The following is an 18,604-nucleotide window of genomic DNA, read 5'->3' on the forward strand; positions in this document are numbered from 1 at the left end:
CCAAAGAATTTTCATTTGCTCACTAAGTTACCCAAGTTGGCCTTGCATTCCAGCATTTTATATTAAGTGTCGATTTGAAACTCTGCTGTTTAAGCCATGCAATTAAAATGTTAAGCATATAATTATCATTGTAAGTTAAAATATGCTAAAAGAGATAAGAATTCGAAAGGAAAACCATATGGTGTTATCATTAGAGTTGAGTGAGGGTATGTCATATTAGCTATTAACTATTTCATTGTTAAATTGGAACCAACCATTAAAATGTATTGGAATCAAAGTCTGTGCTCTTGCTTGCAAATTCTTCCCTAAATATCCTCACAAAACCTCACCCCATGAGAACTAAGCCCACAGTAAATCCCAGAGGGAGGGGCAAGGAGCAGGGAGAGCCAGGGTTTTAACATCTTATATACCCTGAGCTCCTGAGCTAAACTCTGCTCTACTGCTCCAACATCAGGTGTAAAGCCCCCATTATACCATCACCAACCTACAAATGGAATCATTAGTTTTCACTTGAGACTGCAGTGAGACTAGATTACACATCTGCAAACTTCCCAGTTTACTCTGAGAGCTTTGTAAGTCTGACCTTTCTTCTCCTTACTGACATATTCCTTTCCCAAGAACCCTGTCTGCCTTCTGCACAGGATTCTGCCTCCTGTTGACTCTGGGAACTCTCCCACTGTGACCTACACATTTTTGTTGATGTTCATGGGGTTTCACAGCACAACTCTCATCCTTTGTCATTATGACAACACCTGAAACAAGAATTAAGTACCCTGGCATTTTCTACTGCTAGTATATAGTAGGAGCCATCCATGTCTCACCAAAAATAGCAGTATCTTCCACTCAGGTCCCCAGTCTAACGCCTAATCCAGGTGGGTGTTTTCTTAACTCAGCTCAGTGCTGTAGGAGCAAATAGATGTCTGAGTCACATCAAGTGTGTTGTGTGACACTATTCTCAGGGAGACATGAACAAGTGCCTGCTTGTCCCAGAAAAGAACTGACAATAGACAAATATAATGATACTTTCAAAGTCCAATTTGCTGAACCAGTGAGTTTATTGGGGCCATGTAAAGAACCATTGACAATCCAGAGGCAGCTATATCACCAAAGGCCACCCTAGCATGGTGACCGCTCAGGAAAGATAGAACCCTAAAGTATTCTGCTTGACTTACAGGCAGCTCAACAGGTTGAAGAGTTCCTCTTCAAGGTATTTAGGAAGAGCTTCCTCCCTGGCAGTTATTCACTGCATCTCATGGATCTTCTAAGTTTCAATTCTCCCAAACTTACTAATGGTTTTACCTCCTCAGTGTCAAAAGCCTCCTCCAGGGAGGAAAGTTTCCACTTAGAGAAAATTGCTGCGCAACTACCTACCATCTAGAGATGTGTTTGGATACAGTGATTGCTCTCCCAAACACATGTAGCCTATTGGCCAGAAGTGGACATGCCTGGACCATTACAGTAGCCATGCTTCTCTAGAGCCATGGCACACGCCTTTCACATTAAAAGTTATGCCTGTTTTGCAGATTGTATCTTGAGTGTTCTATGTTTCTGAGCTAATGTCCACTTATCAGTGAAAGCACCCAAGGAGCTAAAGAGGTCTGCAACCCTATAGGTGGAACAACAATATGAACTAATCAGTACCCCCAGAGATCGTATCTCTAGCTGCATATGCAGCAGAAGATGGCCTAGTCAGCCATCACTGGGAAGAGAGGCCCCTTGGTATTGCAAACTTTATATGGCTTTGTTTCATTTCCAGATTGATGATGAGTGACAGCACAGTGATTATAAAGTCTTTAAAAAATACCCTGCTAGGATAATTAATTCCTATGCGTTTACATGAAGTTCTTTCCTTTTTGTCTTCTCCACAGGTCGTAAGTTTAAGAAGTTTAATAAAGTCCGAGTTATGAGAACCCTTGACGGTGTTGCTCTCCCCCAGTCGGTGGGCCTTCCTAACGAGAGCCAGGCCCTGGGCCAGAGAATCACCTTTTCACCAAATCAAGAAATTCAACTGGTCCCGCCACTCATCAACCTGCTCATGAGCATTGAGCCTGATGTGGTCTATGCAGGGCATGACAACACAAAGCCTGACACTTCCAGCTCTTTGCTGACCAGTCTCAACCAACTAGGCGAGAGACAACTGCTTTCAGTAGTCAAATGGTCTAAATCTCTGCCAGGTAATTTGTACATGGTATCATGCATTAAAAGGTACTATGTTTGTGGCACTATCTGAATGTGAAAATAGTCTGTACGAAAAGTCAACTACCATGTAAAGAGCACCATATGTTTTAGTAATTCAAAATGCTTGGTGAATCTCCTGTGTGGGCTTGGTTTAATTGGTAGAGCCCTAGGTCAGCATGCATCAGCCCTTGGATCAGTCCCCATCAACACCTGCACACAAGCAAGACTCATGTAAGCTATAGGAGCCCAGAGAAGGAGGAAGCACATTAATGCTGGCTGATTGCTGCCTACATGAAACAATTAGCAGCTAAGTGTATGTGTTAAATCACACAAATACAGTAATTTAGAAAACAACATGTTAGCCATCTCCTGAGAGTGTCTAGTTTTTAAACCTAACTGAAGCTTCGAGCCTGTTGGAGATAAAAACCAAACGTCCCTACTCATGTAACAAATCATAACAGCATTGAAAGTACCTATATAAAGTCAGTGAAGAGTACAGAAGTTCTGAGGTTAGGAAAGTCAGACAGACCTCAATCCCTTGCTCTTCTCACCACACCAACAGAAGGATATGGCCCAGCGATACTGAGAAATTGTGTATTTTTATGGAAGTGCTTCACTGACTTTACTGGCAATATTTGTCCCTCAGTGAAGCTCTTTAGCGGCCACGTGGATGGTCAAATTACAAAAATCCATTTCTCACTTGGTTGAACCTTAGATGGCAGACACAGGTGAAGGCTTGCAGTTGTTTGTGTAGGCCTTAACCTCATGATTAGAAGCAGAATAATTCTTTCAAAGATCACCTGTTTCTCATACCATTAACATCCTTGTAATGTTCATTTTTCTGACACATGGTCAAAAATTAAACACATTATGTCCTTTTTATCCTGGAAGAAATTCAATTATTATTTTTTTAAAGATCCCTTCTTAATTTGCCTGAGTACATTTCTCGGCTATTATTCTACCTGAAAGTTTTGAAATATAATAGATGAATTGCTATTGAATATCCAAGGTTATATGAAACAGTACAGATTCTTGTTTGTTAGACCTTCAAACGGATCTGACAGATGAGTCAGACTACCCAGCTTTTCATTTGCTTTACTGTAGCTGACAGGCCTTGGACAGGTAATGTTTTCCTTCAGAAAAAAAGTTTAGAATATTTAAAACTTAGTGTGAAGTGGCTATCAAATTTGATAGATCTTTACTAAGTAAATGTCATAGTAGCATTGATAAAATAACTCTGATTTTAAAATTGGCGTTTAGCGGTGCGATGCTTTTCTCTTTCCATTATCTGGAAATCTGCTTTCCTTGACCACCATTGCTATGGGTCAATATTTCTCTCGCTTGTATTTTTGGAAGCTCTTTATTTTTAAGAAGATTTTATAGTTAGCTAGTAAATTTTAAAAAGAAAGCAATTAAAAAGAACATTTATTCATTGAAGATAAAAGCTGTTTTTAAGTTTAAATGTTTATAAATCAAGATATTTTGACCTCCACACGTTGTTGAAGAAATAATGAGAAGAAATATATGTACTGAATTTGGTAGCAACTTTTTAAGTGCTGCAGAACATAATTTATGTGTGGCAAATGGAAATGGTCACACCTTTATGATTCTCTCAGTTTCTATTAATAATGCTCAAGGGCAGCATTGAGATGATCAAAATTTTGTGTGGACTCTGCTCTCTTTAAGCCATATTTGCAAACAGTGAATTCAAAAGGGACACTGTGAAATGGATGCAGAGATGCTCAGTGAAATATGATTAATTTTCCTCTGAGAAGAGCTGAAGGGGACATAAGTTTAATATTGCTCTCATTGCCTTTCTCACCGCTGTGACATGCTAACAGAAGTAACCTAAGGAAACAGAGGGTTGCTTTGGCTTATAAGATGGTACAGCCCACCTCAAAGGGGAAGGCATTGCGGTAGGAGTGCAGGACAACTGGTCACATTGTGCCCAGTCAAGAGGGAGGAAGAGATCAATGCTGGTGTGCAGTGAACTTTCACCTTTGTGTCCAGTTGGAAATTCCAGGCATGAATGGTGATGCTGATGTTGAGTAGATCTTCTCTCTCCAATTAACACTATGGAAATGTCCTCAAAGACAGGCCCAGGGTTTTGGTCCCTAGCTGGTTTGGAATCCAGGCAAGTTATTTGAGAGTAAACATGACACTGATCCAGTGTTATTAGATACTCTGAACTAATGTCATCTGCCTTCACATAAGGTTATGGTTCTTATTTAGTGACTAATTGAATGCCTACCACATGCCTGCTGAGTGCAGATCTTAACAATTAAATCGTGCTGCTAGGACAAAAAGCCAGAAAGCGGGCTTACAGTGTGAATGCATTCGATGCTGCACACCTTTGCATCTGGGCACCGGTTTTGCACAGAAGAGAAATGTTTTTGATTCAGTTACTCATTTTCAACAATATTATTATGTGGAAGATGGCCTTTTGTTAAAGGAGCCCTAACAATAAGCCAGATTGTGAAAATGTAGAACTTATCCATTGTATACATATGCTGTTGGACAACCTGTTGACAGAGCAACTCATTCCTTTGAGACAGTAAGGTGTACAACAATGTCTGGTGAAAAGAACAAGTTCAAAGGCAAATCAATCAGTGAAGACCCTGGCCGTGATGCTGCAGGGGCCATGAGGTTCTTTACTTCCCAGTCAGGGAATCCTCTTTTCCTCTTTGTCTTCATTCTCATGGTCATTGACCTGTTACCATAATTACAACTAATTTTACTTCTCTTCAATAATATTTCAGAGACTCTTTTTAATTTAATGGGAACATGTAAGATGCCATAGACTCAAGGTGTTATATTTATAGACCACCTCATAGATAATCTCCATTTGACGTTTAGCATCTGCATATGAATGACTTTGTGTAGTATTTTTGTTGTTGTTGTCTTGAGTGAGCACTGTATTCCTCGTTAAGACATGAAGCAGGGCATTACCTATGAAATTTCAAAACTTAACAGTACACGTTTCCTCTATTAAAGAACTTTCAACCCAGAGAGAGATCTGAGACACCTGACAATAGCATCAGACACCGAACTTATAAAAACGGACAGACGTGTAACTTTAGCATTGGGTTCTAAAGGAATGAACAAGGAGACTCATTAACTGTGTAAAGAAAAAGCACATTCATTAGAACAGGTGTGCCTGAGGTATAGGAAAGGAAAACTGTGAGTGAAATTTGGTTAGTGATAAATGGAAATACATAGAAGACAGTCGGTTGCTCTGCACCTTTTAAATGTGGGGATTCTTAAATAAAATCAGAAATTTAATTATTCAGTTACCCATAAAACTGCAATGAAAGGTTTTAGTAGTTAGTGAGAAAAATGCATCTGCATAGATGAGCACTTGTATACTTTTTCCTTTGTAAGTGTTGGCCTTCTTAGGATTTCACTAATTTACTCTGAAACAAATGGCAATAGATGTACTTGGGGATTAGTAGTGGAAAGTAATGGCACAGATGAAAGTCATAAGCTTGTCAAATAGGGTCTTGAAAGTCGAAGGAAGACAAAAATTAATAAGTACTAATTCAAAAAGCAAGGTCACCTTCTCTACCAGTGAGTTGTACAAGAATTAAAGCAATAGAGAAGTGTAGAGCAAACATTTTCTTGTGATGAATTTGTCTTGCTGTTTCCCTTTACTTGTTGAAATATTCATCCCAGGCCATGCTGTGAAATTCCAACTATTGCCCATTGGAGTGCATTCCTTCCTGCTTTAAACTACCCAGACTGCGTGCCATGATGAGGAGCTGAAGATAGGGACAAACTTTCCTTCATTTTCTAGCTCTGCAGTGTGAGTCAGTGACAGTGTGAAAAGGGACTTTTTCTTTCTTCCCAAATGCAATGAATAAGGCAAATTATCACCTTCAAAGCATGAGGAGAAGAGTGAAGGTGGCCTTCCATCTTAGACCTGACCAGAGCTTCTATAACAACAGTCAAAATTCCTTAACTGTATTCCACTGAAACTACCATCACCAATGTTAATGTCTTCAAATTGTCAAGTTGCATATGTGTTCTCTTTCATGCAACTTCACTGCCTTGGGGGGTACTGGTAGAGTAACCACTTCCTAATGAAACTCATCCTTTGGTGTCCATCCATTCCTTCCAGGTACATGGTTTCTCCCACAAAGTTTTAGTCACTATACATTTGTGCTTCTTCCTACACTATACATTTTACTGTCCTGAGTTCTGTTCTCTCTTCCACTGGCTTCTTATGTTGCATATTTGGGATGAACAGATGTATATCCTTGATGTTCTTACTCCACTCCAATGACATGTAAGTAATGGCATCAGTCCAGCTCCTTCAGTCATGTATTCCAAATGCTCTTAACACAGCTCCACCCAGATCACCTCTCAAGTCAGCATGACCTTACTGCTCATATGCCAAAACCATTTTTCTGTATCCTGAAATAAGTCCTCAGCCAGCCCCTTCAGAACCATCTTTAGCTCTCTCCTCCTTTGTATCCTGCCTGGGTGGTTGTCAGTTCTTTCAACACCTCATATTCAATACAAGGTTGGCTTACTACAATGCTACTTACTTCTATGGCTGCTGATCCAGCTTAGTTTGGTCACCACCCTTTCTTGGTTTACCTAGGTTTCAGCTCTCAAACAATTTAACCCAAGATTCTAACCCAAGAATCATTTTTCTAAAAATAATTGTAACCAACTATGTTTTTCTTTTTCCATTTCTGAATAAACCCTAAACTCTGTGGCCTTACAATTCAAGGCAGTTCTGCATTCCGGTTCCGAAATTAACAGCACTCCTCTTTCCCTCCCTTCAATTCATGGAATTTAAGCAGCACTTGCTGAAAGGCTCTTTGCTCCATTTCCCATCTTTTTCTTCTCATTTTGGTGTTGTTTTCTGTATGTAGAGGATCTTCACACACATAGTCTCCTGTCTGACTTTCTAACAACTCTCCATCATTCATACTAATCTAATCTGCCCTGCATCTTCCCAGACTGAATCCCAATACTTGGGAAGAGATAAAGGCAAGGAAGAGTCTTAGGTTCAAGACCAGCTTCTGACAGAAGTAAGACCCTATCCCAGGAAAGACAAATAAAAAGGCGTAGAAATCTCAAGTGTGGAATGTATAACTAAGAGCTATGTTATCTTAGATGAACTCTGTCATTCTTGATCAGATTAAGCCACTGAAGGTATTGGTGGTGTATTGCCTATGTCTCCCTTTGATCTGGAAATATACACACATATTGACATTAATGTCTTGTAATACAAGGTCCTGAGATATGTAATTCTCCATCTTGGTTGAGGCTCATCATTTCAACTGTATGACACTTTGACACTTTTTTTCAAAAACAGAGATAGAACTTATGCATTTTTATCAGAACCTTGGAAGCACAGCAAGTCTCATGAGTCATCTTTTGTCCTCTCCTTTATCCTTTTTTTTAAGTAGTGAGAATTGGAAAATCCACAGCAATATTTTTCAAGGATTATTAAGCCAAGACACTTACAGAAAAGTACATTTTTTACACTACTTGTTAAACACAATTAGCGGTCATCCATCACTTCCCATAGGTTGTTCAGTTTGCTTATGATCTCAAGTGCATGAAATCTCTCTAATCATTATCATCACAGGAATCTGATCTCTATTTTCCTAGCTTTGTTTCAGTATAAAATAATGGAATGGTGTCACAGTCAATGGGGAGAAACTGCTTGTGAGCTAGCCATGTACAAGTTATTTAACATTGGACTTTTTCCACAGCTACACCTCCAAAAGGTGGAGTAAGGAGGTTATTTTCTGAGTTCTATTCTGTTAGATGGAAATATATGTTCTGCTATGAATGTTAGTAACTGAGTAAACTTTGAAATATTTCAATAAAAGTTACCTTTTATACTACAAAAAAAGTGTTCCTTTATTTCAAGACACTGATAAGCTTAGAATCCAGAAGCGCGAGAGAATGAGATTAAAAATAAAGATAAAGTGAATATATACACAGAGTCTGATTTTCAGAAAACAGAATCATGTATGTACATCTTTATAGAAAATTTAAAACTAGTCATAGATTAATATAAAACAATGACAAAATGAAAAAAAACCTAGCGTAGTTATGTCAAATATTTAGATGTTTTAAAAACATATTAGAAAGGTTAGAAATTAGAACCAATTTACAGAATGAGTGAATTACTAAAGATAATATTGAACATTCTGTTAATACTTTATTATGTCTAATTAATTGAATCTCACTTTCTACCAACCTGTCACTTTATATATGATAAAGTTCATATATGGATATGATACAAGCTAATAAATAATATATATGAAATTAATGTTCTGAAAATATACTAAATATACATTTCATTACTGTTTATTTGTACAGATATGTGTAATTGGTATGAATCTATTCATATCTTTATGTCCATGTGCACATAAAAGTGTATGTGTGCATGTGTGGAGTTCAGAGGTTACCACTGAGTGTCTTCCCAGCTATTCTCTTCCTTACTTTTAAGGGCAGGGTTTCTCACTGAGCCTGGCTAGACTGGCTGGCAGTGAGCTCTGAGAATTCACTTGTTGGGGCTTGTCCTTAGCTCTAGGATTATGCAACAGAACCCTTTTTAGTAAAGTGCTGGAAGAAAAAGCTTGCTCCCTTTGCTTCTTGGAGAAGCACTTTGCTGGCTGAGCTGTTTTCTCAGGCTATTGGTGCCTAATTTGTCTTCTGAATTTATTGTCATTTGCAGCATTTATATTTTAATTATATGTATGTTTTCCATAACATAAAGGATAATGTTTTCTAGCTTATAATTTTGATCTCATTTTGTTTGGGAGCATATTTTTTCTTCTTTTTTATTTATTTATTTTTTATATTGTTATTTTGACACAGCTATGGTTAGCCTAGAACTTACTCTGAAGTCAAGGATAAACTTGAACTCTTGATCTTCCTGCCACCAGCTCCTCAGTGCTGAAATTATTAGATGATACTACTACAGTGTGTTTCATTTGTTTTAAATTGGAGATTTCTCTCAATTTGATTAGTGGTTTTCCTATAGCCATTAATCCAATTAGTGCTCTGTTACACGATCCATGGTTGGAATAAAAATATTTGCATATTCCTCAACAAAAATTCAGTTATCCTGAATCTTTAATTCAGTTATATTTAGTTACCTTTATCCTCATGACCTAATTTGTTCAAGGTAGCATTCAGTTGCTAGAGTCAGGAGTGGACCTGAGGCCTCTCTGATCAACCCTTGAGGTCACACCAACACACACCCTTGAGGTCACACCAACACACAGTGCTTCATGTGCTTTCATTGGGTAATCGTCATGTTTTACAAAGAATTTGTTCATCATCAATTGATTCTGATTTTTATCAAAGAATTATTCATTTGCTCAATATTCAATGACAAGCAGTACTTATGCTCTAGGTAAGCTGTGTTAAGATTCACACTTTTTCTAAAATGACATACCATATAGATATGCACTTTAAGGAGTAAAGTCATATGAAAATATGAAACTTAAAAAAACACAAAACATTTTTTTCTTGGCAAGTTGGAGTCTTTCTGCCACAAAGTAAATTGGATTTGTGGGTGATAACAGTATCAAAACAAAGGAAAATAACTATTCTAATCATAAAAAAGAAAACCTGGGCTCCCAAAACAGAAATGAAAGAAAACAACCTCTGGAGGGCACCAGGAATTCACTCAGCTGGAGTGAAGGACAGGTTTGGAATTCCACACAAACTGAGAGATGCGGTGGGAGGGAAAATGAATAAGTATCATAGATACATCCCTTGGATGCCTTGGTACCCTCTAGGCCTCTCACAGTACATAACCACACCTTGTCTTTGCTGACTCACAGTCAGAGTCTTGGTGGTGACTGCTTCACAGCCTTTCTCCAGGCACCACACAGAGGGCAGCAAGGGTTGTGTGCATTTCCCCTGATAGCAGCATCTGCTGTTCTACCAAACTCCAAGTGGAGGGACTCATTAGTCAAGCAGAAATAAGAAGGAATAATGAGAAACAGTAGTCAGACATTGAAGAGAGTGCCTCAAAAGTCAGGAGGTTGCTGCTTTACCATTAACTAAGGAGGCACACTTGATCTTTCATCTCCAAGGAGGCTAAAAAACAGACAAATGCCATTTCCCAGCTGCTGGTGGGGCTATTAGGAGCAAGTGCAGAGAATTTCAGTGTCTAACAGAAGGAAGTGCCCTCTCTCTCAGTAGCTAACAGATTAAGTATTACTCTGGCTTGATTTCTGAATTAGTCATTTATAAATGGGTAGCAGTGGACTTTTAAGGAAAGTAAGTATTTTCGAAAGAGCTTCATGGAAAGGGTTTGATGCTCCCATTAAAACAATTATTTTTACTTAATCTTAAACAAAATATTAAATCCAGTTTTGTTATTCAACTGTTGTAAGTTACAGTAACATCCACATTCATAGTCTTTCCTTGATATATCCCCAGGCTCAAGTCCATGTACCCAAGTGCAATCAATACTCTTAAGGTCTCTCAAATATGTCCAAAATGTGCTACTTTTATCCCAACTTATTTCTTTGTCCTTATTTCAGATTTGGGGAGAGCTAAATCCTCTTAAATCCTTCTTGCCTCCATAGGAAAACCAAGTGTCTTATATTTTCTTCTTTAAGTGTTTGGATGATGCAAAGTCAACCTCACTTCTCTGCCTAACTCCTCTCACATCAACTCCCCTCCTTCCATGCCCTTTCCAACACTGTGTCCTCTTTTTCTTTTTCAACAATAACCCACTTGCTCAAATTGGTGCTGCTCATATACTCATTGTTATGGGAGCAACCATTGGCGTAAGGTTGACCTATCAGGGACCATATCTTTAATGAAATTGAGCCTCCCTTCCCCAGAAACCATCAGTTGTCTATAGGTCTTCAGCTAGGGGTAGGGCTTCTGAGTCTGTCCCTCTCCATGCTGGAATGCCTACAGCATGCTTGCTCTTGTACAGGTGTTGCATACGCACCACAGAAGCTATGGCTCATGATGAGAGAATATCATGTCAAGAAGACACCAAAAGAGTGGATTCTAGCATTTATTTCTATCATGTTAACATAGTGCCTACCATGGAAATGGGTGTTCATGAATCCAGAATGGGTAGTTAATTCAATTAATGATTCTCACCAGCATTAAACCACAGTGACAATGTTAATGACTTATAAAATGGCTATCCATTTGTCTCCTTATAGGCTGTTGTGAGCATTTTCTGAATTTTAGGGAAACATTTAGTATCTAGTTTTGACTTCTTACAAAATGTTAACATGGTTCACATGATTTCTTTGATTGTTTTCTTCCAAAACATTTGTAGGTTTCCGGAACTTACACATTGATGACCAGATAACCCTGATTCAGTACTCCTGGATGAGCCTGATGGTGTTTGGCCTGGGGTGGAGGTCGTACAAGCATGTCAGTGGACAGATGCTATATTTTGCACCTGATCTAATCCTAAATGAGTAAGTTGTTACTTTTGGTGCTGTCATTGTTATCACAAGTACATCATATGATTTGGAAAACTGCATTTCAATTGTTAATCATGTGGCAATATCCATTGATGTAAGGTCTCTATAATATGTTGACTAAGAGACCTTTGGGTGCCTACTCAGGAGTGTGTTAGGTGGGTAATAGGTAGGTCTATTTTTAGTGTTTTGGAAAGCCTCTAGACTGATTTCCATGGTGGCCAGACTGGATTATATGCCCATCAGCATGATGTTTTCTAACTGCCATCCTGACTGTGGTAAGATAGACTCTCAATGTAGCTGTAATTAACTTTTCCTGGGTGACTCATCAGGGTGAACATTTTTATGTATTTATTGGCCATTTTACTCCATCATTAGGAAATTGTTCATTTCACAATAAGTTCATTAACTGATTTACTGATTAAGTGCTTTCATTTCTTGATTTTTTTTAGTTTATGATCCTTGCATATTCTAGATATTAAATGTAGTATTAGTGTAATAAATAATGTAATATTAATTAGATTCTCCTGTTAAATGTTTAGTTAGAAAATATTTTTACCTATTTTTTTAGTCTTTCTCTTCACTCAATTAAGTTTTTCTCTTGCTATACAGAAGCAATTTAATTTCATTTAATCCCACTTGCCAACTCTCTTTACTATTTCTTGAGAATTTGAAGACTTTTCAGAAAGATTTTTGTCTATGTTTATTTGCTTAAAAATTTTAGTTAAATCCTTTGATTGCTTATTTGGTATTTGGATCCCATTCCCCTTGTCTTGAAAAAAAAAGTTTTTATCCAAACTAATATTTTTATTTATTTTTCAAAATCTGATATGTACAATTCAATATATCATGTTATTATACTAAATGCTTATCATATTAATTTAAGTTTTCAGACTTGTACTTGTGATAATGTACTTGAGATAATGAAATCAAATATTTTTGCTTGACAGTAGACTTACTTTTTAAAATTAAAAAATGTTCTATGACTAATCCAATTTGATTTATCAATTTAAGTAAATAGTTTTCAACATGTAGTCTTTAGATGATAAGAATTTATCCAAGGTAATGTCTACACTGTTCTAATGGTGAATGTCAAGTTGTGAACATCTAAGTTAATAACTGACACTAATGTTTTCACAGTTGACAATCTTCATGCTTCACTCATTCCTTTTTAACTGATAGTCCCTTGAAATAGGCAAGGACTCAGCATTATCCACCTTAGTAGTTGAAGAAACTGGGGCTCAGGAGAAATGGATAACCTGGCACAAACCTGAGGGTCTTAATCCTTCAGTGTGGGTGTCTTGTCTTCCACCATTAATACTAGACACAGTGACTAATGCTGGTCTTACAAAATGGCACATGCTGAGAGAATCCCTCAAATCAGGGAACCATCTACAGAGCCTGTACTAACTTTTTCAATTACATTCACTACCATTCTTTAATTTGTTTTTCTGTGTCACCATACATATCATCTAGAAAAAGTCACAGGGTTGTAAATTTTTATGAACTGAAGCAATCCATTAACTTGTGCACAAAATTATATCTACACATACAAATACATATACTAGTCTCTCAATAAAGCTGTTCCTGGCTCCAAATGCTCCAATTCCTTCAAGATTGCTCTCAGTAGATTTAGGTATTTAAAGCGATATAATAAAAGCACGAAACAATATGAACTTTAATCAATGTGTATGTAATATTATTTTATAAGTCTAAATTTTCTTTACCTTAAAAATGTAGTGCTACCATGTAAAAAAGTTTAGAGACTTTAAAAATTCCAAATATTACTTTGTTTATTAAATATATCAGAAAATTCAACAACAGGAAAGAGAGTTCCTGAACTCCTATTCACTGACACGTTGTATCACTGCCTGGCTGACTAGCAATGGTTTCCATGCTTATGCTTGTTTTTCTTTTGTGTACTGTGTGTGGTACAAGGCAGAGGATGAAGGAGCTGTCATTCTACTCGCTGTGCCTTACCATGTGGCAAATCCCACAGGAGTTTGTCAAACTCCAGGTGACCCATGAGGAATTCCTCTGTATGAAAGTCTTACTACTTCTTAACACAAGTGAGTACCCAAGTGTAAAGACACTTGGCACCTTACTTTTTAATTTCCAAGATAAATGTCAAAATATCATCATATAGTCACATACAAGATATACAATTTAGATTGTAACTGTGAAGGAGGAATTTCCAATATATTGCTACTAGTTTGACATTATTAATATATAGCCATATAAGACTAAAATAGCATATCCAGTTTATTTTATATGAAATATGATCACAAACTAATTTGCTTATTCAGTTTTTATAAGCCAGTTAATAGGAACTCGAGCTATGCTTTCCACTACACCTACCACACATGCACTAAAGTACTTACTCTCTTTGCAGTACAGACACTCTTGTTTGGAACTCTTTTCAGTGAGTGAGAACAGTTTGACTGTTACAGCAGATGGCCTCAGGGACCATTGACTTGGGACATCAGCAGAGTGTGTGTTACTCAAATAGTCCTGGATGTAAGCAAGAAAGTCTCAGCTTCCTCCCACATAATGCCCACACTGTGTCATGGGGCCTGCAGCCTTTATTTCCTCTGACTAGAAACAATCAGATAAGGAGTGGGTGGAAGTTTAGGGGTAAGACCTGAGAGGCACAGGATAGCCATGGGAGAAGGCAGCAAAGGAGAGTATGCGTGCACTGAGCCTTCCTGTGCCCTCCCCACACACATGACACATGCATGCACTGAGCCTTCCTGTGCCCTCCCCACACACATGACACATCCATGCACTGAGCCTTCCTGTGCCCTTCCCACACACATGACACATGCATGCACTGAGCCTTTCTGTGGCCTTACCATACACGGAAAGTTCAGCCTGACACTGATTGATTCTTTGATTTGCAAGTAAGTCACTGGGAGCTAAGACTTTATGATAAGTTCGCCTAAGTGTTTTTCTCAGCAGTGTCTTTTCAGGGACTTCTGCTAGTTGCACAAATTTCAGATGTCTGAGTAAAGGAGCTTGGGATGGGAAGGAATATACAGCTCCTTTGATAATTTCTTACAAACTTAAAGCTCCTGTGTACCATGGAAAAACAAAGGAAACCTTTCTAGGAATAGGTATCAGAGTCACACAGACTTTCATGAGTTTCCTAATGAAGGGATTACAAACAAAAAATAATTTCATGTTCTCCTGTCAGGGTGAGTTAGCTGTAAGGATTAGTTTGGAAGTTCTAGAAGTACATGGATTTGAAATAACTAGAGACTGAAGTAACTAGACTAGAGACTGAAGTAACTGGAGAGAAGAGACTAAGTATTTTATGCATGTATACAGTACATCCATAGTGATGTGTAAAAATCTTCAGTGAATTTTGCAAGAATTACTCCTTAGAAACCCCTGTATATTTAGGATCTGAGCAGCCGCAAACTGAAAACCAAAGCATTATTTCTTTGATTTCTCTTTGGTTTGCATTCTTATCCCAGAGACGTTGAAAGCAGCATCTCAGTAGATGCAGGGGAAGTTGTGGGTTTTAAAGTTAGGTATGTACAGTATCTTTAACCTGAGTGCATGTCTTTACAGAAATAGTGCAGAGTAAATACCACTAAGGTGGAGTGCCATCAATTGAGGAGGTTTTCTATTTTTCACTTGGATCTATCCATGGCTTCAGAAAAATGTTGCTTAAGGCTGGAGGTTTGTGTGTAGGGATGCAAAGAAGGAAAAGGTGTCATCTGTGGCCTCTGGAAGCAGGGGGTGTGGAATGGGGAGAGTGGATGATGATGTACTTGTATGTGAGATCCATGGAGAATTTGGACGGAAAGGAGCTAAAACTTTGTGTATAGCTGAGGAGTCAACAGCAATGCTCATCTTAGTCCCAGCACACAAATACACATGAAGGCAGGCCAAAGATTTATATCCAAATTGTTTGCTAATGTACATGACAAAGTACGTTAAAATAAATAATCAAACGTACGCATCTACCATCCCTATTGTTAGTTAATAATGCTATGTGAGTATTGAACAGTACAATGAATTGATTGACAAGTGAAATCTAGAAGAGCTGAGCATATTGTCTCATGTTTATAATCCAAAATTTGAAAAGTAAAGGCACGAAGATAAACTCAAGGTCATTTCCAGTTGCATAATGAGTTTTGAGTGCAGCCTGGGCTAAATAAGACCCTCCCTGTCAGGAAGGGAGGAAGAGAGGGAGGGAAAAATGAGGAGGAAGGAAGGAAGGAAGCGAGGGAGGGAGGGAGGGAGGGAGAGGAGAGGAGAGGAGAGGAGAGGAGAGGAGAGGAGAGGAGAGGAGAGGAGAGGAGAGGAGAGGAGAGGAGAGGAGAGGAGAGGAGAGGAACTACAGTTGACAGCTATAATTACAGGAAAGAGGACATTAGAAACACTATTAGAAATATAAACAAGAAAACCAAATGGCCTGTTATAAGAGTTAAGTCAATGAATATAAAATAAATACTCAAATATGATCACCATTTCCCACAGCAGCAGGAAAGCAGTAGTAAATATAACAACGTGATGTTAAAATTACAACAAAAAGATCAAGTTTCCAAGACCAATCTTCATAAGAAATATTTCAGATTTACATGAAAACAAAGCTATATAAAGAAACACAGATAGTTGCTTAAAAGCGAAAAATAAAATAAAAAGGTACAAAATAAAGTCATAAGTGAAATAAAACTAGATATTTAAAGAAAGACTATGTAGTAATGCCAAGACCTCTTTGGAGCAAATGCTACATTAAATGCATAGTTCACATAAAAGTCTGAAATGTAAGTTGTTCACATATTCTTTAACAATTAAAAGATTTCTATGTCCTGATTTTGTCTTTCACTATTGTTTTCCTTTCTTAATTGTTTCTATTTAAAATTAAATGTGTGTGTGTATGTTTATGTAAACTCAGAAATTATGTATAAAATGTTAGTTGCCTAGCTCAGGAATATATTCATTTCTAGTGTCATATTTTTAACATAACTGCTACTTCTTGTTAATTTTATACAGTTCCTTTGGAAGGACTGAGGAGTCAAAGCCAGTTTGAAGAGATGAGATCAAGCTATATCCGCGAATTGATCAAGGCAATTGGTTTAAGACAGAAAGGGGTTGTCCCCAGCTCACAGCGCTTCTACCAACTCACAAAACTTCTCGACAGCTTGCATGATGTAAATATCTTTGTTTTACAGATTATTGATGAAAACTCTTATGAATTTCTTGTCTTAGTTGGGGTTTTACTGCTGTGAGGGGGCACCATGACCACGGCAACTGTTATAAAGGAGAACATTTAATTGGGAATTGTTTACAGGTTCACAGGTTCAGTCCATTATCATCATGGTGAGTAGCAAGACAGTGTCCAGGCAGACACAGTGCTGGAGGAGGAGCTGAGAATTCTACATCTTGAAACCAAGGCAGCCAGGAGGAAGGTCTCTTCCACACTGGGTAGAGTGTGAGCTTAGAGACCTCAAAGTCCAGTCCCCCAATGACACACTTCCTCCAACAAGGCCACACTTCCTCCAATAATGCCATATCTCCTAATAATGCCACTTCCCATTGGTCAAGCATTTGAAACCACGACATTTCTCTAATCTCTAGTTACAGGATGAACTCTGGAGCTCTGTAAGCATTTTCCTTTTTAGACAGTTCAGGCTCCAAGCCTAGGAAATGGTACCATTAACCCAATCTTTCACAGTGTACCTAAAAACTAATATAAAGTAGACAATCCCTCTTAGATGTGTCCAAAGGCTTATCTTTTGGGTCATTCTAGATCTTGTTAGTTGATGACTAATGTTAGTCATCTCAGTGTAGTTTCCCCAAATTCTTTCTTGAAGTTGGCTTTTAAAAGACAATATGATACTGTTGTGTTCAATACGGACCATATGTTGATCAATGTTGACCATATGTTGACCATACAACCATACTATATGCACACACACACACATACATATGTGGTTATCTGAGACATTTTTGTTACAAGCTTTTATTTCTAGCATATAAAAAACACATAAAATGAGAGTCAAAGTCATTTTAAAAAAGCTACCCACAATCAACTTGAAGAATAAAGCACCAGTGCTGAAGACCAAAGAAAATACACAGAGCCTCAAAGAAACACAATGTTACTGTGTCAAAGAAAGAACAGAGAGCCTTCAGAAAGGTACAGTTAGCAAAACTAGCTAACTGTCTTAGTCAGGGTTTCTATTCCTGGACAAAACATCATGACCAAGAAGCAAGTTGGGGAGGAAAGGGTTTATTCAGCTTACACTTCCACATTGCTGTTCATCACTAAGGAAGTCAGGACTGGAACTCAAGCAGGTCAGGAAGCAGAAGCTGATGCAGAGGCAATGGAGGGATGTATCTTACAGGCTTGCCTCTCCTGGCTTGCTCAGCCTCCTCTCTTATAGAACCAAGACTACCAGCCCAGAGATGGTACCACCCAGAAGGGGCCCTTCCCTCCTTGATCACTAATTGAGAAAATGCCTTACACCTGGATCTCGTGGAGGCACTTCCCCAACTGAAGCTCCTTTCTCTGTGATAACTCCAGCTTGTGTCAAGTTGACACAAAACTAGTCAGTACACTAATAAATAAATAAATAAATAAATAAATAAAACTTTGGGATTACTAAGTTCAAAATTGTAAACATCTAAATTCATATTTCATGTATTTCACAAAGGACATTCTTAGTAGAAAATCATTTAAAACTTAAGACATAAAAAATCAGACAGGAAAAGGTAGGAGTCTTAGGAGATCAGTCATGCAGATTTCATCCTCAAATTTAATTTAATAGGAATTTACAGAAGAAAAACTCCATTCAGGGAAATTATTATAAAAGTTGCTGAAACTGAAGGATATGAGTTCTCTTTTCTCATTTTTTTTTGAGACACGGATTTTTTTGTAGCTTATACTGCTCTTCAGCTGGTAGCAGTCCTCCAGGCTTGCATGCCTGCTCTTTGCTAAAGATGTGAGTTTTCTAACTATAAAGGAACAGAATATGGGC

General features: G+C 37.9%; 1 protein-coding gene across 1 annotated transcript in view; it reads left to right on the top strand.

Moving 5' to 3' along the window:
- Pgr (progesterone receptor) overlaps window positions 1–18,604 on the top strand; it is a 69,712-nt gene that overhangs the window by 45,877 nt on the left and 5,231 nt on the right. Inside the window, exons 4-7 of the mRNA NM_008829.2 lie at window positions 1,869–2,174; window positions 11,468–11,612; window positions 13,554–13,684; window positions 16,620–16,777. Coding sequence (NP_032855.2) covers window positions 1,869–2,174; window positions 11,468–11,612; window positions 13,554–13,684; window positions 16,620–16,777 — 740 coding nt within the window. The remainder of the gene's footprint in view (window positions 1–1,868; window positions 2,175–11,467; window positions 11,613–13,553; window positions 13,685–16,619; window positions 16,778–18,604) is intronic.

Source organism: Mus musculus, chromosome 9 (genome assembly GCF_000001635.26).
Source record: "Mus musculus strain C57BL/6J chromosome 9, GRCm38.p6 C57BL/6J".
Taxonomy (NCBI): Eukaryota; Metazoa; Chordata; class Mammalia; order Rodentia; family Muridae; genus Mus; species Mus musculus.